Source organism: Abrus precatorius, unplaced genomic scaffold (assembly GCF_003935025.1).
Source record: "Abrus precatorius isolate BTA unplaced genomic scaffold, Abrus_2018 Scaffold2, whole genome shotgun sequence".
Lineage (NCBI taxonomy): Eukaryota > Viridiplantae > Streptophyta > Magnoliopsida > Fabales > Fabaceae > Abrus > Abrus precatorius.
Genome location: NW_020874362.1, coordinates 4,635,785 through 4,661,795, shown reverse-complemented (window position 1 = coordinate 4,661,795; position 26,011 = coordinate 4,635,785). Strand labels below are relative to the sequence as shown.

The following is a 26,011-nucleotide window of genomic DNA, read 5'->3' as shown; positions in this document are numbered from 1 at the left end:
TACTCTGAAATTCTGGTAAATCAGGCTCTGTTTGAATTTTATATTCTGTTTGAATTAGTTCTGAATACTGTATAATTTACCAGGTATGCTAAAAAAAGGTTCTATGCCATTTTTATTAAAATATTTAAAAATGTTTCTTAACTTTAGAGAGCAATTCAAAAAGAACTGCTTTGCAAAGTCCACTTCTGAGAGCGGTTCATACAATAACCGCTCTCATAAGAACACTTAAGAGAGCGGTTAAATATAAACCGCTCTTAGAAGTTCACTTTGGAGAGCGGTTAAACTTTAACCGCTCTCAGAAGTACATTTTGGAGAGTGGTTCAAGTTTAACCCCTCTCATAAGTTTGAGATAAGAGAGCGGTTAAGCTGTCAACCGCTCTCTTTAGTCTAACTTCTAAGAGCGGTTCAATCTTAACCGCTCTCCAAAGTACTATATTTTGTAGAGCGGTTACGTGCTTAACCACTCTCTTTAGTGAACTTCTGAGAGCAGTTAACCTCGTAACCGCTCTCCAAAATATACATTTGAGAGCGGTTAAATAACCGCTCTCCAAAAATGAAGACATTGGATAGCACGTGATTTTAAAGCACCACTAACCGCTCTCTTAATTCAAGCGGAACAGCTCTTAGATCTCATTTTTGGCGTAGTAAACGAACAATCCATGCCGTGTAAACCAAAATTGGGGATGTTACAAGAATCCTTTTCTACCTATTACATTGCCTCCAAAGTCATTCAGGAGCTTGATTGAAGGTTGAATCCATGTGGGGAACGCTTGGAGGTGAGTTTTAATGATTAGGATTTCCGTTTTCATTCCCTTTCTCTATTTTTGTAGTTTCCCTGAGTTCTAATGGAGTTTCTCCATGTGTTTAGGACGAAATCTGTGAGGGGGAACACTTATTGGTGGATTTAGCGTGTGGGTCTTCAATCCAAGGTAAGGGGGACTTTACCCTGCTCTTTTTACATATAATTGATTGAATATGGAGTTGTGGCTGAGTCGAAGGTAGAAAACATGTAGAGAATAAGAGTTAATTGAGAAATGTGATGAGGGCCATGTGTTGTGAGATGTGAATATTGTGTGTGTTTACCCGAAATGGATGAGTATGAATTGTATGCTAGATGTTGCATGATCGAATGAATATTGTGAACAAATGTGGGCCGTGTAATATAAATTAATATTGGCTATGTGTCGTGTAATGTGAAATGAATGTGGGCCTAGTGCCGTGTATTTGAATGCAATGTGGGTTGTGTGCTGTGTGTGTCACACTTCTAAGGAGAAGTTAATTTGACTAGCAACTGTACTAGTGTTGATGTAGCAAGTTATAAAAATGATAAAACTATGTTAGAGTCCTAAGTATCGATCTTAGGGAATAAAAGTATTCAATTACCACTTCATAAGGCCACAATTAGTTGAGCTTCACGAATTTCAAAGAGTGTTTGGAATTAGAATTGACAAATATTAAAATCAGAAGAAAAATAGAACAATGAATATGTAAATGTGTGATGAACAGATGTGGAAGACATAGCTAGGGAGTTGTTTCACCAAAACTTCAATGTTGAATCAATAAGAATTTGAACTTTCAAGTAATTAGAAAGAATGACAATCAGTTTCACGTTTTATTATTCAAAGGTTAGTTCCTTAACTCAGTGAACCTAACATTCAATCAAATCACTCTAATTCCTTAGATCTGGTTCAATTCAATGTTGCTTTAAGTGTAAGAAACCAGAAGATTTCAAGATCAAGTTCTCTTATCCCTAAGAAAGCTATAATCTTGGTAATTGATTCATATTTGAGAAACAAATCCAATTTCCATTTATAAGAGTTTCTCTGTAATTAGTTAATCGAATTTCCATTCAATCACTATGTAAAATGCAGAATCAATCACTCAATCCATTCCAAAACTCAAAAGTCAGATCCAGAATCGAGTCAACACGTTCGTTTTGGATCCACAATCCCTAACTATGAAGAAATTACACAGCCATTACAACAGAGAAAGAAAAAGAAAGAGAAGAAGAGAAAGAATGTAGAAGAAGCATCTTCAACTGATCTTCAATCTGATTCCTCTAGGTTGAAGCTCGGTGTTCATCCCCAATATTTCTCTCAGACTCTGTCCACACCAAGAAACAAAGTGAAAACAAAAAATGAACAAAAGATCCAAAAATCTGAGCATTTCTGCAATTTATAATTTTTCCCGCCTTCTGCGCGTTATCACTTTGACATTGTATCTTGATTATGGATCTGAATTTTAAGACTTTGATTGTATTGAACGTTTAATTCTATCTTTAATGAAATTGTGAACTAATCATTTATTCAATTGAACTTAGAGGAATCTTCGTCAATGGAAATTGAGTTTATTTCTCATATCTGAATTAAATGTCAAGGTTATTGATATCTTAGGGATAAGAATTCATGATCTTGTGATCTCTTAATTTCTAATGCCTAATGCAATGTTTGATTGAATTACACCTAAGGAATTAGGGTAGTTTAGTTAGATATTAGGATCAATGAGGCAAGGAATTGTCCTTTGATTAATCTAGTAAAATTGATCATCAATCAATTAAAGAACTTAGAGTTAAAATCTCATTCAATTTTGCAATTAATAAAGAGGTGAAATCATTCCTAACTTCATTTACATATCATTCCATTACCAAATTCGTAGTTCTATTTTGCTGTATTTTTCAGATTTCTACACTTTATTGCTTTTGTTTGTTAAATTATTCAAAACACTCCAAATTTGTTTGGCTCAACAGTTATTGATTTGTGAAATGGTAATTGATAGAACTAATCCCTGAGGATAATTCTTGGGACTCATATTGATTTCCAAATTTTATTACTTGCTACAACTACCTAGTACACTTGCTAGTTAGTATTCTCTCTGATTTTTTTATGACACAATGCTTCAGCCACTTTTCAAAGGTGCATGCTTTATATATTTTCTGATTTGGTTGAGAAAATTATTGAAGTATTTATGGATGATTTTTTTATTTTGAAATTTTTTTTATAGTTGTCTAGCTAATTTGTCTATTGTTTTACAGAGGTGTCAAGACACCAATCTGGTTTTGAATTGGGAAAAATGTCATTTCATGGTCCAAGAAGGCATTGTGTCAGAACTCACTAGAATTCGTCACTCACTCACGATTCTCAGAGAGAATATAGAGGAAACTCAAGTCAAAATATTTTCATCATCATTCAAAGGGTACAATAGGTTCTATATATAGCTTTTAACTTCCAACGATTTTACCCGTTCATTTGGTGCCAAAAACTATTTTTCACTAATTAACTAATTATTTTACAACTAATTACAGATTTATTCCTGTTTTTAACTGCCTTGACTATGTATTATTACAATTCCCCCCTCCTTTTTAATAAGGGCTTGACCTCAAGTACTTTCACTTACTTTTCACTCAAAATTTGGGAATTGCCTTTGTAAATCATGAGCTCCCTCCAAGTTGCATTTTCAGGATTTGTTTCCTCCCACTATACAAGTACTTCAGCAATAGCTTGATGGTGCTTCTATTTCATTCGTCTATCCAATATAGCCATTGGCTTAGGTAGCAAGTCTCCATCTTCATTAAACCTAGGTAGCTCAGCAGTAACTGTGTGATTGCCATAATGTCTCTTTAATAGTGACACATGGAAGACATTGTGGATCTTAATGTCAACTAGAAGTTCCAATTTATATGCCACCTTGCCTATTCTTTCCATCACCTTGTAAGGCCTATAGTGTCTGGATGATAACTTATAGAAGTATGAGTTTGCCAATGAATATTGCTTGTACGGCTGTATTTTCAAATAAACCAAGTCTCCATAGTTAAATTCTCTGTCAAGCCTTCTTTTGTCTGCATACACCTTCATTCTCTCCTATGCCTTGCTAAGATTCTCCTGTAGCTATTTGTCAATTTGTTCTCTGGTTTTCATCGTATAGTTAACAGCTTCAACCAAAGTCTCACCACTATTAACTAAATTGAGTAATGTAGGGATATAGCCATATAGTGCTTCAAAGGGTGTCATATGAGTTGTTGTATGAGACTTAGTATTGTACCATAATTTGGCCATGGCTAAGTGGTTGGTCCATTGCTCAGGCATGTCAACAGTAGCACACCTTAAGTAGGCTTCTAAGGACTTATTGAAATTTAGTCTATCCATCAGTTTGTGGGTGGAAAGTTGTGGACTTCAGCAACTGAACCTCATGTGCTTTCATCAACCCTGTCCAAAAATTACTCAGAAATATTGGATCCCTATCAGAAATTATCTCCTTTGGCCACCAATGATGCCTCACCACAATGCTCATGAATAAATTTGCAACTTTAGATGTTGTAAAGGGATGTCCTAAAGGCATGAAATGAGCATACTTAGTTAACCTATCAATGAGTACTAAGATAACACTCATCCCATTAGACTTAGGCAATCCTCTAATAAAGTACATGGAAATTGACTTCCACGCCTTTTTAGGAATAGGTAATGGTTGTAAAAGCCCTGCTAGTAGTTGATTTTGAACCTTTGACATGTTTTACACTCCTTGATCCATTTCTTAACTTCCTGCTGTAAACCCTTCCAGTAGAAATGGTCTTTAATTCTTGTATATGTGTGGTCAGAACCGGAATGTCCTCCTATTGCTAAGCTATGAAAGAAACTGAGAATCCTTGTCTTGAGACTTGGCTGACATCCAATCACCACTTTACCCTTTCTTCTCAACATGTCATTTTCAAAAGTATAGTGCTTTAGAGGTTGTTGAACTAACCTCAATTTATCAATGAGGTTCTGTAATTTTGCATCAAATTTTCAAGAGTGCATAGCTTCAGTCATTAGCTCTGTAGATAAGTGTAAGATAACAACTAGGCTTCCCTTACCCTCCATTCTAGACAATGCATCAACGACTTGATTTTCTCTTCCCTTTTTGTATTTTATACTAAAATCCAAACCCATTAACTTCTGTAATCCCTAATTTTGCATTAAGGTTGTAAGTGGCTATAACAATAATTGCTTTAATGCTTTCTGATTAGTTTTTATAGTGAAATGTTTCTCCCACAACTAGTGTTACCATTTTTTGGTTGCAAATAGCACTGCATAAAATTCCTTTTCATAAGCTGAGAGCAACTTGTACTTAGGTCCTATAGCCTTGCTTATGGATGCAATAGGATGATCATTTTGAAGGAGAATTGCACCAATACCTCCACCAGATGCATTTATCTCAATTGTAAATGTTTTCTGAAAGTTAGGCAACCTCAAGACTAGTTTAGAAACTAATGAATTCTTGAGCTGTTGAAATGTAGTTTCAGTATCCTGAGTCCAGTTGAATTCTGAGTCTTTCTTCAGCAACTCAATCAAGGGACCTGCAATTTTACCATAATTCAAGATAAATTTTCTATAATACCCAAAAAGACCTAAAAAACCTCTGAGTTCCTTGAAAATAATTAGGTGGGCCATTGCTGAATTGCAAGACTTTATCTTAGTCAGGTTGAACTCCATTCATGGTTATCAAATGTCCTAGTTCAATTGTCTTCTTCTCAAAGCTACACTTCTTAAAATTCACAGCTAAACTATTCTCCTCCCAAATCTGCAATGTAGTTGTCAGACACTCCAAATGATCTGGCCAAGTCCTTGTATAGACTAATATATCATTAGAAAACACCTATTTGAAAATTCAAATCTAACCCGTGACAAATATCACTTACGAGTAGGAATGTAAACAAGTCAGACTTCCCGACAAAGGCCTATAATCTAACATTTTTAAAGTATTTAAGTAATAGACTTAATTTATACTTTTGAAAAGACTTAATTAATTAAATAGGTTAAACTTGAGTTTGAGAAAAAACTTATTAGGCCTATTAAAACTGTCTATTTAAAACTCATAAAATTTATAATTATATGTTAAATAATTTTATATAAGAATTATAATATTATATTATATTAAATAAATAAATTTTTAAAATAAATAAAAGCTTAAATTAGAAACTTTAATTATTTTCATTAGAGTTGAAAAGTGTCCCTACTACATACCTTTTAAAAGAGAGAGTCTTGCTTGCTAGAGAATTTTGTATTACTATTGTTTGATATATCTTATATACATAACACTAACTTGCAATTGTGTTGTCTCGATTACGTTTATCACTGATTTTTTTCATTCATCATCTTCTTGCATACTTGTTTATTGATGTAGACAATTCTAGGAGAAAGAATAACTCAAAGAATTGGAAGAACTAGGGACCCCAATGAGAGAATAAAATCTAAAAATCTTATTAAATTAGAGAGGGAATTACAAAATTTTACAATTGATCAAGAATGAATCAAAATTCTGGAATGCAGCTACTATTTCTAGCTAGCAACCACTAACAATTCTTAACAACCTTCCAATTAAAGAAACTAATTGACTTATTGAAGAATAACAGAAATAACAGAATTTAGATGTCCAGCTAAGCATGACTCATCTACAAAGTCCTATATCAATATCTCCTCCTTGACATAATCATTGTCCTCAAGGATTGAAGTCAGGATTACTTCTTCTTAAGATCATAGAAGAACTCACATGTAGCCTCTTCGAGTAGTTGATGTTTCCACTTTACTAGGACCTTGGTGACAGCTTTGTTGCCTCTCTTCATAGTCATCCTATCAATAATGGCTTTTGGTTCTCTACCTCCAATAACATCTACATCATCCAAAGGAATAGAACTGGATGTCACAGCTTCTCCCACATGTTTCTTTAATGGAGAAACATGAAATACATCATGAACTTTAGAATGAGGAGGAAGCTGGATCTTATATGCCACTGCTCCAATTTTGTCCACCACAAGGAAAGGGACAAAATATTTTGGAGTTAACTTTGCATTATTCCTAAAAGCCACAAAGATTTATCTATAAGGATGCAGCTTGACATACAACAAATCTCCAATCTGAAATGTCATGTCAATTTTATGCTTATCAGCTTGCTGTTTCATCCTATCTTGGACCCTTCTCATATGAAATTTGATGAGCTTCAATGCTTTTTCCCTTTTTTGTAAACTTCTTTCAACTAATTCTATTCTTGATTCCCCTGGTAAGTAAAAAAGATGAGTTGGAAGAGGCTGGCCATAAACCACTTCATAAGGACTGGTTTTAATAATAATATGGTAAGATGTATTATACCACCACTCAACCATAGCTAACCACTTGGACTAGTCATGAGGAACATCTGCACACACACATTTGAGGAAGGTTCCTAAGCACCTATTGATGACTTCAGTTTGCCCATTCGTTTGAAGATGATAGGTAGTGGAAAGTTGAACCTACACTTCTTAGAAAGCCATCAAATCCTTCCAAACTGACTAACAAAGATTGGATCTCTGTCACTGGTAATGGAGTCAAGAAAGCCATGTAGTTTAAACACATTATCAAGGAAACTTTAAAGCCATCTGTTTACCATAAGAATTAGGCAACCCTTATACAAAATCCATTGTTATGTATTGCCAAATTCTGTTAGGTACTGGTAAACGTTGCAAAAGGCTTGAGAAAGCAGTCGTATCATACTTGCACCTTTGACAAACCTCACACTTTATGACAAAAAATTTTACATCCTTTGACATTCCTCTCAAATACACTACATATTGCAATCTTTTCAAGGTGACATCCCTATTTGAATGACCACCAGCAGCTGCAGAATGTAACCAAAGAAGTATATCATGCCTTAAGCTTTTCTCTTTGCCAATCACCAATCTACCTTTTCTTCTAAGTTCTCCTTGTTGCCATGTATAATGCTTATGTGAACCAACATCAGTATGTAGATCTTGTATAATCCTTTGCAAGTGCAAACCTTGCTGCCAAGACAACTTTATTCTATCTAGTAAATTACTCTAAGGTGTGAGAGTAATGAGTGCATGACTTTCCACCAATTCCTACCTAGACAAAGCATCAACAGCCATATTTGTATGACCCTGCTTAAATTCTATGGAAAAAATCAAATTTCATTAACTTTACAAGCCATTTTCACTAGAAAGTTGTTGTTAACCTCTGACTGAGAATATATTGAAGACTTCTATGATCAGTCTTGATGGTAAAATGAGAACTAAGCAGGTAATGCCTCCACTTCTGCACAGTAAATACTACTGCCAATAATTCTTTTTCATAAGTAGAAAATGACTACTATTGCAAGTTCAACACCCTACTAATAAAAGCAATAAGATGATATTCCTGCATTAAAATAGCACCAATACCCATACTTGAGGCATCCACTTCCACCACAAAACTCCTTAGAAAAATCAAGTAAAGCTAATACTGGGGCTCTAACCAAGTGATCTTTAAGTGCCTAAAAGGAAGACTTAGCCTCTATTGACCAACAGAAATTGTTTTGCTTCAGCATATTAGTTAGAGGCCTAGCAATACTTCCATACCCTTTGACAAATCTTCTATAATATTCAGCTAGCCCAAGAAACCCTCTCAATTGCTTAAGTGTCCTTGGCATTCGCCAATTCTGCACAGCCATGATTTTAGCAGGATCCGTGGCAACCCTTTCCTTTGAAATAAAGTGGCCCAAGTATTCTACCCTTTCCACTCCAAAATAACATTTGAATTTTTTAGCAAACAAAGAATGAGATCTCATAGTCATCAAAACTAGTTGTAAATGTCGTAAATGATCCTCCAAACTAATACTATAGATCAATATATCATCAAAAAATACAAGTAAAAATTTCCTCAGAAATTCGTTAAAAACATCATTCTTAGCCCTTGAAATGTGGCAGGGGCATTAGTTAACCCAAAAGGCATTACTAAATATTCAAAGTGGTCAGCATAAGTTTTAAAGGCTGTTTTGTGCACATCAGCCTCATCCACTAGAGGAATAAGGAAATTGTATTACACAGTTTGCTTATTAAGTTCTCTATAGTCAACACACAATCTCCAAGAACCATCCTTCTTCCACACTAAAATCATTAGGCTAACATAATGGTTGTTGTTGTTTTGAATAATTTCACTCTTAAGATTCCTGCACCAACTTATCAATTATATCTTTTTGTTGTTTTGCATATCTGTAAGGTCTTTTATTTACTGGATTAACCTCTTGAACCAAAGGAATTTTATGATCATGACCTTCCCTCTTAGGTGGTAAACTGACTGGTTCTTGAAAAACATCTTCAAATTGTAACAGTAAGTTCTCAATAGAAACATTTCATTCACCTGAAGAAGTATGAGTGGTTAAGGATTGTAACGATAAACCACCCTTCTGATCACACAACTGAAGCATGGACAAATGAACTCCAAATGCAATTGTTTTACCTAGCTGCTTTCTTTTCATAGTCTTAAGTCCTTTATTTGAAGCACCTCTCAATACAAACTTTTTTCCTTAAACAAAAAACTAAATTGTCAATTTATCAAAGTTCCAAGTGATATCCCCCAAGGTGACTAACCTTTCTATTCCCAACACCAGATCCCAAAATCCTAAGGGAATCAACAGCATATCAAAACTAAATGTTGAACCTTGTATAGACCAAGAAAATTGTCTCACCACAAAGGCTATACTGACCTTTACTCCATCTGTTACAACTACAGTTATTGGTGAAATCTCTTCAATTAAGCATCCCATTTTCTTAGTTATATTCACATCTAAGAAATTATGAGTACTACCACTATTAATGAGAATATGTAATGATTTTTTCTTATAGTACCCTATGACTCTCATAGTTTTAAAATTGGCTACACCTGTAAGTGCATTTACTGGTATCTGAGGATCCACATAATTCGTCCTTTCAACACTTTTTTCTTAAATTAACTCTTCTTCATCCCCTTCTGACATCTCATGATCATTTACTTCTAATACATGGATTTGCAGCTTTTTGTGTTAAAGCATAAGCAGGGGTAAAAGGTTCATCACAAAAGTAACAAAGACCCTTGACTTTTCTCTCACTCATAAAAGCAGGTAGGTTCCTATAGACTTGTGTATTGGTTTGTGTTAGGTTTTTGGTAGGTACAGGTTGATTTTCTAATAGTTTAGCTGGAATATTTGACAAAATAAGCTTAGACACAGTATTGTTTTTAGGAAATTTCGAGAAGGGTTTAGGTGTATAACTAGTTCCTGTAGTAGAGTCATATAACTTTGCTAATTAAAAAGCTTTCCTCATATTTATTGGTTGAAACATTCTAATAATCATTTGAATATCTTGTTTTAATATTCCAAAAAATAACTAAGCATATATTCTTGAGATAACTCCAATCTAAAGACAATTGCATCAAACTACTCATGATAATCAACAACAATTCCTTTTTGCCTAAGGTAAACTTCTCCAAATCCTTCAATTAAAATTTTAGTAAATTCCAACCAATAAGGTAAACTATTAATAGGGAGAGTTTTCACCAAAAATGTGCTTTTTCTTCAAAATGAATCATTGCTAACTTTGTTTTAACATCCTTAGGTGTTCCATCAATAGCAAAATATGTTTCACATTGATAAATCTATTATTTCATCGAATCACCATTAAAATGGGGAAAATCAATTCACACTAACCTTGTGCCACAAGAATAAGTGGAAGAAGTACATTCATTCCATGTAATTGTTGTATGAGTGAATCTGATCCTGTTACAGGCTTCCTGAGACATTATCGAACTCATTCATCCATTAGCGAATCCATGGTTTGCCTTAAGGTTGTCGCAATCTCCATAAATCTTGCTTCCAAGCGTGCTGCGACCAACCGTTCTTCTTGTTCGCGTAACGTTGCCTAAGTTCTAGTTTCTGCCATGAACGTCACTGGAAGGTGCCAATCTGATACCATTGATATAGACAATTCTAGGAGAAAGAATAACGCGAAGAATTGGAAGAATTAGAGACCTCAAAAAGAGAATGAAATCTGAAAATCTTATTGAATTAGAGAGGGAATTACAGAATTTTACAATTGATCAAGAATGAATCAAAATTTTGGAATGCGGCTACTATTTATAACTAGTAATGACTAACAACTCCTAACAAACTTCCAATCAAAGAAACTAACTGACTTATTTAAGAATAAAAGAAATAACAGAATTTAGATGTCTAACTAAGCATGACTATTAACAAAGTCCTATATCATTTATATTATATGTAATTCTTTTTCACTATTTTTTTTCTTTATTTTTAGGTCAGTAAAATATCTTCTCCAATTGAGAGTCATAAAATACTTTCTTTGTTTGAAGGTCTCAATACGAAATAGGTAATTAGAAAGATAAATAAGATAAAGTAGACTTTTAAAAAGATGAGATTAGCCTTAATAAAAATCTATGACAAATAATAGGTCAAACTTAGACTTTAATATTATTAAATAGGTCAAACCTATTTATACAAAGCTTAACTTAGCTTAATCTATTTTCATCCATACCCGAGTACATATTTTTTCACCATCTTTACATCTCATCATGCCACATGGCATTTTCTTAAATAAAAGTATTTTTAAAAATTAAATTTAAACATGTTTAAGAGTTAGTTTTCACATCATGCCATATGGCATTTATAAATTGAGTAATTAATTTTTAAATTTAATCTTAATTTTAAATTTTTTAAATTTTTATATTTTACTTTTTAATTTAAAAATATATTTTTATTATTTAATATAATAAAATACTTATCACTAATAATTTACATGACATAATAATTCTTGAAGTACTTTCATTTAAGAAAATTTTTAAAATTATTCTTTTAATATATAAAGATAAATAAATTATAAATTATAGATTATTGATAAATATAAATAACAATATATATATATATATATATATATATATATAAATGATTATTAAAATACGAGAAGGAAAATATTATTATTACCAATTACTTGGATTAATTTTCATTAGTTTATTACAATTTAACAAGTAAGTATATAATTATGTGTGTAAATTGTAAGGACTAATTCTTTAATATAAGTGATTTTAAAAGTATTCTCAAATAAAAAAAATTTTAAGAATGATTTTTTATTACATTATTTATTATTTTTAAATTATATATTTAATTTTTAGTTTAATATTAATTTTAGTTTTATAATTCTTTTTAACTTTATTTAAATATTATAAAATATTTATTATTAAAAATTATAATATTTAATATTTTTAAATTGATAGAAATTATTAAATTTAAAAGTATTCATATGATATATATTTTATTTAAAATAATTTAATTTATATGCAAGCATGAAAAGATTACTAATTTTGTATCTTATAAATTAAGAATTTTGTTAATTTATTTGAAGAAACTAGTTTTAAATATATCCAGAAATATTTATCATCTTAAAAAAATAATAAATATTTTTTTATAAAATTTTAAATTTATATTTAACCTTAAAAATTAAAAATGAACATTTTTATAAATGAATTAAAAAAAGAAAGCGTAAATTTTAATTTGTCAGAGGAAAACAAAGTGTTACGTGGATAGGAAGTGAGATGAAAAAAGAATTGGTTACGTGACAAACAGAAAGTTTGTTGGAGGGTTCCGGAAGAAAGGGGCGACGCGCGGGTTGAGCGCGTGAAGAAAGTTGACGTCAACGCGCTTTTGGGTTGCCCTAACTGAGGGGAGGGCGTGACGGAAGCAGGAACTCGCTCTCTTCTCTCGTTCTTATCCATCGCATTGAAAAGCAGCACCATCACAACCATGTCTTCTCTTTCATAAATACTACACACACTATGCACATCTCAGCCATGCCCACCTCCTTCCTTCATCTCGGATCTTCAATTAGTTGACTCCTCTTTCCCTCTTTCATCCCTCAGATCTCAGCGATGGAGCCTATGGACATCGTTGGCAAGGCCAAGGAAGACGCTTCTCTTCCTAAAGGTACTTTTCCATCTTTTTATTTCTTCAAATTTTAGGTTTTTATTTTTTGAGAAAATGTTGGTGTTAAATTATTGATGGTGGCAGCAACAATGACCAAAATTATTAAAGAGATGTTGCCCCCTGATGTGCGTGTCGCCAGAGATGCCCAGGATTTGTTGATCGAGTGTTGCGTAGGTGAGACTTTTCAAACCTTTTCTCATTTTTTTTCCCAGTTTCTTCTGTTTAATTTTTCGTTCATGCGCTTTTTTGTGTTCCTCATTTATTTTTTTATTTTTTATTTTTTGCCTTTCCTCTTTTAAGTTTAGTGGTCACTTGTTGTTCTTTTGGTTTTTTGGCTGTTCTAAGTGGTAGTGCCTGTATCTATTATTATCGATGTCACTGGAATTGATGAACGCAGTATTTTGTTATTTCTGACAACTGTTAGGTTTTTGTTATGCTTGTAATTTTATAAATGGTAATTGTTTATTGTTTCTCCTTGGCTGCATAATTTGTTGATGACACACTGGTCTTTGTTTAAAATATGACAAAGGAAAGGCCTTACTAGATTGTATCCTTTGCGCTGTGAATGATCGGAATGTGGAGTTTATTAATATCTTTGATGGTAAATATTTTTTATTTATGTATCTAAACTTGTGTGATTATCAGGTTGTTCGTTTGTTTATCAGTTTGGGCATGTAATAAATGATTTGCATTGGATTCAATTCTGGTGGCTGTTTTCCGTTTGATTTTAGTGGTTTACTCTTCCTACTAAATAAGATTTTGTTGGTTGATCTGTATCATTGTAGAGTTTATAAACCTCATCTCATCCGAGTCCAATGAAGTCTGTAACAAAGAGGAAAGAAGGACGATTGCACCTGAGCATGTGTTGAAGGCTTTGGGGGTATTTCTCAAATGATTAAGCTGTTGTATTGCTACATCTCTCACGTCAATCCTTTCCAATTTAAATTTGATCTTTTATGTGTTCTCTTCTTTGAAGTTAGGGTTCATTTTGTGTCTTAATTTTCATTTCTATCTTACTAGGTTTTATGTATGAATATGTAGATATTCTTGATTTTTCTGCGTTGTACTTTGACAGCCAACTGTAGCTCAGTTGCAGGTTATATTATTCTGATGATTTAATTACTTGATCATATACTCTGTCTGTGTTATGAGCACATGGGCAAATAATTGATTTTCATAATATTTAGAATTTTAGATAGTGGGTGGATTTTGTAGCTGTTGGAGGTGGCAAATGATTATACAATTTTATATATTTTGACATTTGTATAGGTTTACAGTGTATGTAGCACCATGCTATTCCATCTTGGGCAGTGGTATGTTTGGCTGAGAAATGCCATTGGATAAAGGTTCTTGTTGATGCAGTTTAAACAATATGTAGAAATAAGTATCTTTGTTATATAAAGTATATGTATTATTTTATATTTATCTATATTTAAGATTGTATTTGGAACCTCATACATAAATAATTTATATTTCAATTATTTCTTTTCAATTCCAAAGTTTAAGTGTTCCAAATATAGTATAATTTTTTTGACTGTTATTACTTATTAGTATTCATGAAAATGAAATTGTCAAGATGGGTAAACTGTATGTTTTAAGTGTGCCTAGTGTGCATTGGTTATTGATTTGCACTTGTTTTATCAGGTTCTGGGATTTGGCGAGTACATTGAGGAAGTTTATGCAGCATATGAGCAGCACAAGCTGGAGACAATGGTGATTGTTTAATGTTGATGGCCCATTTGCATGATATAATATGGCTTAGCAGAATTGTTGTCTTGTATACATCCCTCAATCGTTTCTGGCTGAACTTTATATAAATTTATGAAAGTTTAGAAGAGCACCCTTGGTGATCCATTTCTGTGCTTTTATTTGATCATCTTTGAGCCATACGAGTTGAGCTGCACTCTGCAGGACTGTCTAAAGGTGGTCTATGGGAGCACCTGCAGACCTCATTGATGATCCTATGAAGAAGCCCAGGTTGGTCATGGTTCCCTCATAACTATGCTGGTATAGCCTGGTAGAGTGACCCATGGCCATGACATGTTAATATGGTATACTTATTATACGTTGGAGAGATCTTAATGGGCTGATGACTTTTAACCCCTCCTCTCTACTCTTGCTGTTTGTAGTGTGCTTTTTGGGAGCATGGCCTGTATAGTTTGACTGTGCCAGTCTGGGCTCCCATATAATTTGTAGAGGACCTCATTGAAGTGGTATTTGTGTAGGCAAACGCACTGAAAAGATCCTAATGGGCTGATAACCTGACTATGGCCCCCTCATCTCCTTTCCATGTGGTGTTTTAAATATGCTGTTTGAGAGCACAGCCTGTACTTTGGCTCGTAAAATTGAAATTGCCTAGCATTACTCTTCGTTGTGTGTATGGTCCTTTCTATGCTTGTGAAGTTATGTATTCCATTAAGTAAATTTGAGTGTTTGTTCATTGTGATTTTTTATGGTTGTGTTTGTTCATTGTCCTTTCTAGAGATTTTTGTTCTATTATCTGGTATCGGTTCTTGAATTCTTATACCAATGCTCATTGTGGTCATTGAAAGCCATGAGCGTGGGCACGTATTATTGGTCAATTAGACTAGAAAAGTGAATTTTGATTCAGTAAATGACTGTTGTTTATAGATTGACTTCAGCAAAGATAAACTTTTCTGATTGACTTTGTAATCTTCCAGCAAGACTCTTTAAAAGGTGCCAAGTGGAGCAACAGAGCTGAGATGACTGAGGAAGAAGCATTGGCTGAACAGCAAAGGATGTTTGCAGAGGCACGAGCTAGAATGAATGGAGGAGCCATTACTTCCAAACAGCCGGACGCTGACCAGAGTTTAGAGAGCTAACTTTAGGATCTTTATTTTCTTGAATCATAGGCAAGCATCTCTGACTTTTTCCAGTGCGTTCATTTAGCTCGATTTTGCACAAAACCCATTGACTAGTCTGCTGGCCTATGTGGATGTGCTCGCCATTTGTGTTCTTTTAGTAATCCATATTTGTAAGTTAATGTAATTACTGGAGTCCGTCTAGACCCTCTTCTATTTAGAATTACATGTAAATTATTTCATTTACTTGTTGTATCTTCCACACTAAGAGTTCTTAATTTTTACAATAGTGACTATATTAGATTGTTACAGTTTATTATAATCTATATTATATTACCTCTAGTTTTAAATTTTATTCCTGTCGAAATTTTCTTGGATTAATTATTCTTACAAAAACATCTTTAACAAAGATGAAGTAATTAATTAATTTCTAATTATGTTTAACAGCATATAATAAGAACTTTTATATATTAATTTTTTATTTAAATTAACCAAGACATTATTTATTGTATTAATAACATTGAATATTATAAGTTTAATTAAAAGGTTACATTTTTTTAACATTAGTCTTAGGTACACATTAAAGTCAATTAAATTAAATTGAAAGAGTAGGAAAGGGTCTCAATAAGAATAAGGCTAGTTCTAGAAAAATGATATAAATTGTTGGCAAATTTTATGTCATTAGTTTAATTAATTATATTATTTTTTAATTGTTAAGACGTGGTTAAAAGGATTTTAAATTTGAAGACCGTAAGTAGTAATTATAATAATTCCATGAAGGTTTCACGACAGCAATGCGGGTCCCATGATAGTTTATTATCCATGTCCTCGTTTATGAATGCCTTCGAGAGTCCATTGCCCAAAGAATTTCTCAAACCTGTGTCAACTATACGTGTATCTATTCCAATCAACGTACCTTAGTAGTAGGAATCTCGAATCTCTTATGTAACTAGCTAAATAAAAATTAATAGACAAGCGTGCTTTGTAATTCTCATACCATGATAAATATGGAAAATGTTAAAAACAGCATGGGTTACAGTTAAAGGAGGCATATCCCTGCCTAGTCCTTACACGAAAATGGAAATTCGTACTGTAGATGTTGTGCTTATTAACGTTTCAAATTCTAAGGTTGTCCCCTACCCGTTACCAAAACATGTATGTCTGTTTTATAATTCAATGTGAGGATTTATCTCTTCTCTACTGATGATGCCTCTTCAACAAGGAACTCTGATGAGATGATTTTGGGTTAAATTACAAATTTCTTATTAACAAAATAGTAGCAGTAGCAGGATAGAGTACTTTTTGTGGGGCCAACGAAGACGTGTCAGTTCGTAGGTAGGTGTAATGTTGTCTCTGCAGCCAACATGTGCCACGAGAATTCAGTAACTTGAACCGATGAGTGATGTCACCACCGTGAACCATTGCACTAGAAGACATGATGCAGAAGAAGTGCTAAGGGAGTGGCATGTCGAGACTTAACAGTGATAGCTTTGGGGTTTGTTGGTTTTGGCTTTATTTTTTATCATTTTCTACCGTTTTGGGGCCTCAAGTCAAAAGAGTTAGTCAAGCACAATCCCCTCTCCCTGCCCCACAAGAAAGTGAAATTACAAACACGTTGTCTCCTTAGATTCCTTTCTTTTTCCACTTGTAATGCACTCTATCCCTGTTTGATTTCCTACATCAACTGGTGGGGACTGTCCATGTTTCTTTTGTCAGGATTCTCTTGCACTCACTATATAACAAAGGAGAGGACTGGGATTACGAACATGAACTATTACTTAAATTTTAAGCCTCACACATCCATCACCAATAATAAAAAAGAGAAACTAGATTCTCTCTTTGTCTGTCTCTCTATCTTTCCTTTCTATTCTTTAAGCAGCAGCCACCCCTGTGATTTTCTTTCTCAGATATGAATACAGTGATGGCTAGAAGCTCTCAAGACATGTCCTCTAAGAGGCACTTTCACTGGACCAACAAGGTTGGGACAGAAGATGGTGAAGTTCCCACTTCAGAATCATTCTCAACACTCATCCAAGAGGAGAAAAAAGAGGATGAAAAGGTTGTTGTTGCTGCTCCTGAGGCTCAAGCAGCACCTGCAACAAGGAGGAAGCTGCAGGCAGTGGCAATCTCCAGGATTCGCTCAGTTCTTACTGTGTTTGGCAAGAACCGTTTAAACACATCTTTTGGCCTTGGTTCTCGTGTAGTTGGCACCCTCTTTGGATATAGACGTGGGCATGTCCATTTTGCATTTCAAAAGGACCCCACTTCCCAGCCAGCCTTCATGATTGAGCTTGCAACACCAATCAGTGGTTTGGTCCGTGAAATGGCATCTGGGTTGGTTAGAATTGCTCTGGAATGTGACAAGGACAAAGAAGCTGAGAAGAAGGCTGTGAGGCTGCTGGAAGAGCCTGTGTGGAGGACATATTGCAATGGCAAGAAATGTGGTTTTGCTAACAGAAGAGAGTGTGGGACAAAGGAGTGGGATATCCTCAAAGCTGTTGAGCCAATCTCAATGGGTGCAGGTGTTCTTCCAGGAACTGAAGCAGGCTCAGAGGGTGAAATCATGTACATGAGGGCCAAGTTTGAGAGAATTGTTGGCTCCAGAGACTCTGAAGCTTTCTACATGATGAATCCTGATAGCAATGGTGCTCCTGAGCTCAGCATCTACTTGCTTAGAGTCCAGTAGTCTTCCAAGCTGTTTATTATACTTAGTTTTACTTTTCTTTTTTTTCTTACTCTTTGTTCTTTGTGGATTTTGGAACAATGGGTTATTGGTATACTACTTGCTTAGCTCTTCGATCATGAAAATGGAGATCTAGTCCTCTCCAGCTTTCTCTTTTTTCTTCCTGGAGGTATAAGAAGTGGATTTACTATTGTTTTTTAGTTTTGTTAGAATAGGTGAGTAGGCTAAGTCAGAAAGGGGGAGAAATAGTGGGTAACCAATACTTTACAGCATGTTGGTGGGGAGGTGGGTCATGAAAGGTGTATATGTGTAGTTTTTCCTTTCCAATCCTTCAATTAATGATGAGGGACGGAGGTTATTGCAAATCATCATTGTCTTTGCATTTTCATTTGGTTGAATAACTTTTTAGTAATTTCATCATGCCCATCTTATTCAATTCCGAATGGTGATTTGCCCCTCTTGCCACTTAACCCCTCGCACTTCCTTTTCGCCGTTATGTACTAATTGCTTGTCGATTCAATTAATTCCCTATAATTGAAGTGGATGTACCCCTCTTCAAATTTTTGAAGTACACACACAAGGAAAACAAAGACAATGAATTGAGTTCACACCTTAAGTCCCACTATTGGGGTTTAATATATTTCTAAGCGCCCTTAATTTGTATTCTAATGGCTTCTTTCCCTGTTTAGTTAGGATACTTTATCGGTATCCTCTCCAATGTCACAAAAATTCAGTATTTGGTCTAAAAGTTAAGATTGTTCCAATCATTTCTTTCTATGCACAATTTTGTTTGTAAAATGATCCCAATAAATTTTATTGAACCCCAATCATAGAAGTCATAAAAAACCAATAGGTAAATATATTAAAGGAAATTCATATCCGGTTACTGACAGCAGACCCCATCTTTTCCTTCCTTTTCCTTTGTTTAACATCGGCCATTAACTTTTCCTCTTGTTGACTGCTTTTCATTTGTTTGTCTAAGGCAAATCTGTGTGACATTTTCATCAGTTTATGACTCATAGTAGTTTGTGCAGCATGAGATGAAACTTGTAGATTAGCTCAGTTCCCACCATGACCAAAAAGATCTTTTAGTATGTGGCTAGTTGGGTCACCGGGGTGAAAACCCTTTAACTTTTCCCGTTTCCTTGTTTTCAGGCTTTCAATTTTCTACTATTTCCTTGCAAGTTGAGATAACAGAGTGAAGATGAGGAGGAGATATGGCTTATAGCATGGTCAAAATCAAATTCCTAATATTTCTTTCACCAAAGCCAAAGTTGTTCATCATCTAGTCATCATTCTTCTGAATAATAGTTAATTGCTGCGCATCAAGTCTGGCTATTGCTTTATAACCATCTACAAATACTAGCAAGTGTCTTAAAGGCACTGGTTAAGTAATTAAAATAAAAGTAGAAAAATTATATTGAAAACTGTGATTAAACATTCTCTCATGATTTCTAATGCACCTGTAACATGATTTCCGATAAAAACTTATTTTATTTATTAACTCCTTAACCAGTGTTCTACAAGATCTATATAACCATTATGGCTCCTATCAGTGCACCAAAATCTCCTAACAGACCACTGAGAAAAGAGATAGAAGAAATTGGAATGGAGCATCAAGATTGTTCACAAGCTATTACAAATTTCAATTTGTTTCCACTTTTACAGTTTTAATTGTAGGGTCTATTGGTGTCGCTTCTTACTTGACAACCAGCTAGGCTTTGTGTATGACTAATTGATTTCAACAAGTAAACAAACCAATAAAAGTACTGACCACACTGGTGGGCTGCATGTCATCATGAGTGATGTTATAATTGAAGCAGCACATCAGTTTGTTGTTTGATTTTGGACAGTTTTGTGTATATTTTCATAAGACGGCTACCCCATACATACAAGGACTCCAAGGCACCACTACCACTTGTCCCTTCTCTGGGATATGTGCTGTTTTGGGGCCTACTTGATTGGCCGGATCACATAGTTGATTTCATCAAAGATTCCAATTTCGGATGGAATGCAATGCAAGGTCACAAAATTTCAGAGAAAGCCTTGGCAATTTTTTTGGTAGGCCCTGGCAAGACTCAGGGAATATATTTGGTTGGATGAGTTTGTTTTTACTGTTTACAAAGAGGATGAATATCTGGTTTTGTCTTAATCCAAACATATCTAGCAATAGTTCCATGTATAGGAAATGTGTAATCCTTTGTTAATGCTGCGATCAAAGTTTCAAATTGTGGTTCATAACTGCAATTGTGATCACAGCGTAAGGATTTTGGGGTCTCTCAAACTGCATCACAAACGCAATAGCAGCCGCTTTTGATTGCAATATCAAGGTTTTTCAGCACTCCATAGTCGCAATTGTAATTTAAAACATTGGTTGTGATATGTTTGTGCATTCTGGTTTGAAAAAAAAGAATTTAAAAAACAAATTATTAAAATACATTTTTAAAATTTTTTTTAGTTTGGGATCTTTTTATTACATCAGCGTTAATTTTCTCTAAACATAGGACAAAACTTTTTTTTCATTTTTTTAATTAAGTTTCATTTGTAGAAGATAAAAAATAGGAAATTAAGACACCTGTCATAATTATATTGAATTTAGTTTCTATTAAGGATGAAACACTATTTTAAAAAAAAAAATTAAATTTAAACGGTAACACTTCAATTTTGTGGCCCTTGTATAAAAAAGTAGGAGTTTTGGTGTAGGGTATCTCGTTGTAGCGATGAAGAGTGTCTAAAATTAAGTTCTTTAATGCTCTCTCGTTGTAGCGATGTTTCTCTTACTGTAGCGAAGTTTCTCTTGCTGTAACAAAGATGCTATTACTGTAGTTAGAATGACAAACAGTAAAAAAAAAATTTATCTGGTTTTCTTGCTACAGGGAGAGGAGGGTTGATTGTAGCAAGAATCTCTTGCTTTAGCGAGAGTTAGCTTGTTGTAGTGAGAATATCGCGAGTTAACGGGTATTTAAGGGCCTTCAATCTAAAAAACGTGGATTACAATCCAAAATCTCGACCTCCCCTCTATTCTATATAGTCTTTCACCTTCTCTTCTTTGAAATTCTCTTCTAAACTTCAATCATCCTTCGAATTCGGGCTTGGGAGCTCAACTATTCAGATCCAAGTAAGTTTCTTTGAACTTGGTTCTTCAACTCACTACGCCAAAAATGAGCTTTTGCAGCATGTTTTCAATCCCTATTAAAGGAAGACTTGATGCACCATTGAAGACATCTTTGACACACCGTTTTTATCTAGTCTTTGACTCTGGGATACATCTCATCTCGTCTCTCTTGCACGGGATCTTTGGCACACTCTTGGCGGGACTTGGAGCTTCGAGCGATCGTACTTGAAGACCGGGAACACTCATCACACTCTAGTTTTGCTATTTCTTTTCTTTATGGCTTTGTTTATGATTGTTTTAGTTCTTTTCTTTAGCATGAGTAACTAAGTCCATAGCTAGCGCTATGAGAACTATCATTCATGAATTTATAAGATTTTGATGTTTGAATCTAAATTTGATTTCCGCTTTGTGATTAGATTTTATCCTATTGCGCTTTTTTCTTAATTCTAATTAATTATATCGTCAGACGACCGTACCTCTGTTAATTAATAGATCTATAGGACAAAACGAGACAAAGAATTAGGTAGACCAAACCAATCTTTCTCTTCTAATCGTTATTAATTTAGCAAGTTCATAGGCTCCTTAAACTTTCTTTAATTGATGTCTTGCATGACCATTGGGGATGTTAATTTAGAGAAAAGAATATTATTACATGACCAGTGGATATTAATAGTATTAGTATGAATGATTAGTAATTACCAGGAAATCAGATTTAGATCTAAATAGAAAAATAACATAAAGGATTGAATGAAAACACCCATACGCCCTAGGTTCTTCTCCGATAAGTTTAATCAAGACGTGCATTGTATTCCTTACTCTTAATTTTATAATTAATTTTATAAATTCTTGTTTTTAATTAATTTTGTATCTTTGAAGCTTAAACAATTGAATTAGAAAATTCTTAATAATTGAAAACCAATCATTGTGGGACGATATTTCGGGAACTTAATATAAGAACCCTTTATTACTTCTCGATGGGTACACTTGCCCTCCGAACAAGTTTTTGGCGCCGTTGCCAGAGATTGCTTTTTCAATATTAAGAAATTTTCAAATTTAATTGATTTAAGCAATTTGTGTTTTACTTTATTTTAATTCTGTTTTGTTTATTGTTAAATTTTTTAATTATTTTTTTATTTTTTTTATAATTTTTGTATTTATTTTATTTTAATTTTATTTCTTTTTTTTACAATTTTTTTTAATGTATGCTCACTCGTTTTAAGTGCTCTACAACTTGTGTATTTGATCCGGAGATTGAAAGAACAACACGTAGACAAAGAAAAGAAGTGAGAGAGCAAAGAATGGCAAAGGGAAGGAGATCAATTCAAGATTACATGACACCCACTGCTAGAGGCACTCCTAGAAGCATCACGGCACCTAATGTGGAGGCCAACAATTTTGAATTGAAACCAGCACTTATAACCATGGTCCAGAACTCGATATAGTTTGGAGGCATGCCTAACGAAGACCCCAATCTTCATCTGACAAAGTTCCTCTGATTGACGGATACCATCAGGTACAATGGAGTCTCCAACAATGCTATTCGACTCTGCCTTTTCCCCTTCTCAGTATTTGAAAGAGTGAATGCATGATTTTCCTCACTCCCAGCCAATTCCATCAGAACTTGGAAGGATCTCACTCAACAATTATTGGGAAAGTACTTTCCCCCATCAAGGTCCTCTAAGCTTATGACGGAGATATGTTGCTTCCAACAATATGAAGCAGAATCCTTATTCGAAGCATGGGAGCGATTTGGAGAGCTTTTGAGGATATGTCCTCATCATGATTTTCCAACGTGGAGATAGGTACAAATTTTTTACAGTGGCCTATCAATCACCACCACGGCTACAATTGATGCCGTAGCAGGAGGGTCTCACATAAGAAAAGATCCAGATAATGCATACAAGCTCATAGATGAAACGACATCTTCTAGCTTTCAGTGGCACACTGCTGACTCTTACGACATCAAGAGAAAAGAGACTGCCTCAGTCCACCAAGTAGAGAGCAGTAATCCACTAATTAACCAAATAGCAGCCCTTGCAAAGCAACTAGAATCTTTAATGAAGGTCCAAGACCAGTCTGTAAGAGCTCCTGTAAGCCCAAAATTTAAGCAAGAGGAGGCAAACTTTATGGGTAATCACAGTTCAGGGTGGAGGAGTAATCCTCCTAACTCTTGGGGAAATGGCTTTGGAAGTCAAAATTCAAGTGTTTATCGCCCTCCTCATATGCAAAGTCAAGGAGCAAGACCTGAAGGAAAATAAGCTCCTAGATCTCAGTCCAACTTTCAAGAACAGATGATGCAATATGTGCATTACTCTAATAAGAGGATGACAGAGCTTGAATCCAAGTTGGACCAACATATTGAGAGAACTGATAAAAGGTTCACAGAGGTTAAATTTGAAATACAAGCCAACTCTTCTAAAATGAGTGCACAATTGGAGCAAATTACGAACCTTCTGAGTCAAAGAGTGATGGGAACACTGCCATCTCAGCCTGAGCCTAATCCAAGGGAGCAATGCAATGCCATCACTCTTAGAAGTGGGAAGAAATTACAAGAATCGCAGAATAGAGGCACATGCACGCCCATGCTTGTTGAGAAGCACGCCCATGCTAATTCTACATGCACGCCTATGCTTACTGATGAGCACGCCCGTGCTCACTGATAAGCACGCCCCTGCTGAAATTGAAGCACGACCGTACTTATACAAGCACGCCCATGACAGTGATCAAAGCACGACCGTGCATCACTATGAGCAAGACCGTGCTTCAAGCGAGGAGCCTGAAAAAGAAAAGAACGAAGAGCCTCTTGTTCAATCAAGGTCCTATGAGCCTAAGATTCCTTTCCCACAGCGGTTGCAAGGTCACCCTCCTTATGATGAAGAGTTCCACAAGTTCTTAGACTTATTGGGCAAAGTGCACATCAATATGCCTTTCATTGATGCTATCTCCAAAATATCCAAATATGCTAAATTTTTAAAGGAGATTTTAACCAATAAAAGAAAGCTAAAAGCACATGAAACTGTGAAGCTCACCTAGGAGTGCTCAGCTATAGTCCTTAAAAAGCTTCCACCTAAGCTTAAGGACCCAGGGAGTTTTACTATTCCTTGCACAATTGGAAAAACTCATATTGATAAGGCTTTATGTGATTTAGGAGCAAGTATTAATCTTATGCCTTATTCTGTTTTCAGGAAGCTTGGAATGCATAAACCTAAGCCGACCTCCATGTCACTTCAACTGGCAGATAGGTTGATCATATATCCCAAAGGCATAATGGAGAACGTACTTGTAAAAGTTGAGGAGTTTATATTTCTAGCTGACTTCGTGGTACTTGACATGGAGGAAGATGATGATGTCCCCATCATATTAGGGAGACTATTCTTGGCCGCTGCTAAGGCCATCATAGACGTACAAGAAGGGAAGCTCACACTGAGGCTAGATGATGAGAAAGTCGTATTTCAAGTTTTCAATTCTTTCAAGTACCCGTCTAGCCAAGAATCCTGTCATTTTGTGAGCACTATGGATGCTGCTTCTCCTCCTCCAAATTATGTGAAGCATAGAACCACAAGAAGAAGGCCAAGGAGGAAGCAATATAAGAAGAAGAAAAGACAAAAGCTTAAATCATCCATTAATAAGCCTCCTAATTTAGAGCTTAAATTTTCTTCTCTTTATTCTAATTCCCATCTTATGAATAAATTTTCTGATGTAGTAGGTGTTGGGGAGGCAAAGCTAATGGGAAGACGATCACATATCAAGGGAGTCACCTCTAAGACTCATGCCTTCTTCCTACCTTGATTTAACAGGAACGTCAGGCTCGTGACGTTAAACAAGCGCTCCCAAGAGGCAACCTATGTCTTTTATTTTATTTTGTTTTGTTTATTTTAATTTTTCTATTGTTCTTTTATTTGCAGAATAAAGAATAAGCATATTGAAAAACTGCAAGAACTGAGATTGATTGTTCTCACACACACTTTTGAGCTACTTCTGCAATAGAACCATTGAGACTCTACTAAGAAAGTATGGAGTATTGCACAAAGTATCTACACCTTATCACCCCCAAACTAATGGGCAGGCTGAGCTCTCCAATAGAGAAATTAAGAAGATTTTAGAAAGGATTGTTCAGCCAAATAGGAAGGACTGGAGCAAGCATCTTGATGATGCTCTTTGGGCTCATAGAACAGCATACAAGGCTCCTTTGGGAATGTCACCATACAGAATTGTCTATGGAAAAGCCTGCCACCTTCCAGTAGAAGTAGAACATCGTGCTTATTAGGCAGTGCGAGCCTGTAATATGGACATAGACAAAGCTGGAGAACAAAGGAAATTGCAATTGCAAGAATTAGAAGAACTTCGCCTTGAATCATATGAAAACTCCAGAATTTATAAGGAGAAGACAAAGGCCTTTCATGATGGAAAAATAGCAAGTTTCATAGGTCAAAAGGTTTTGTTGTTCAATTCCCGTTTGAAGCTCATGCCTGGAAAACTTAGATCTAGGTGGATCGGACCTTTCATTGTGACTTCCATTTCTCCCTATGGAGTAGTGCAGGTAAAAAGTGAATCTACAAACAAGGTTTTTAAAGTGAATGGACATCGTCTAAAGCCTTTCCATGGGAATCCTACACTTGAGACCAATGTGGAGGAAGTTTT

The 26,011-nt window shown here is 34.8% G+C and overlaps 2 protein-coding genes and 1 non-coding gene across 3 annotated transcripts; 2 read left to right on the top strand and 1 right to left on the bottom strand.

The window, feature by feature from the left end:
* The first annotated feature begins 12,507 nt into the window (after window positions 1-12,507).
* On the top strand, window positions 12,508-15,911 carry LOC113858065 (protein Dr1 homolog). The gene is made up of 5 exons (XM_027490499.1): window positions 12,508-12,750; window positions 12,835-12,924; window positions 13,536-13,630; window positions 14,395-14,463; window positions 15,432-15,911. Exons 1-5 carry the CDS (start codon window positions 12,696-12,698, stop codon window positions 15,591-15,593), a joined length of 471 nt encoding a protein of 156 aa, XP_027346300.1. The 5' UTR covers window positions 12,508-12,695; the 3' UTR covers window positions 15,594-15,911.
* Window positions 15,912-17,344: 1,433 nt separating this feature from the next.
* On the top strand, window positions 17,345-18,635 carry LOC113859234 (protein MIZU-KUSSEI 1-like). The gene has a single exon (XM_027492047.1). The coding sequence runs from the start codon at window positions 17,482-17,484 to the stop codon at window positions 18,256-18,258; it is 777 nt and encodes a 258-aa protein (XP_027347848.1). The 5' UTR covers window positions 17,345-17,481; the 3' UTR covers window positions 18,259-18,635.
* Window positions 18,636-23,049: 4,414 nt separating this feature from the next.
* LOC113860477 lies at window positions 23,050-23,156 on the bottom strand. The gene has a single exon (XR_003503929.1). It is a non-coding gene; the product is annotated as a small nucleolar RNA R71 (small nucleolar RNA).
* Window positions 23,157-26,011: the final 2,855 nt, after the last annotated feature.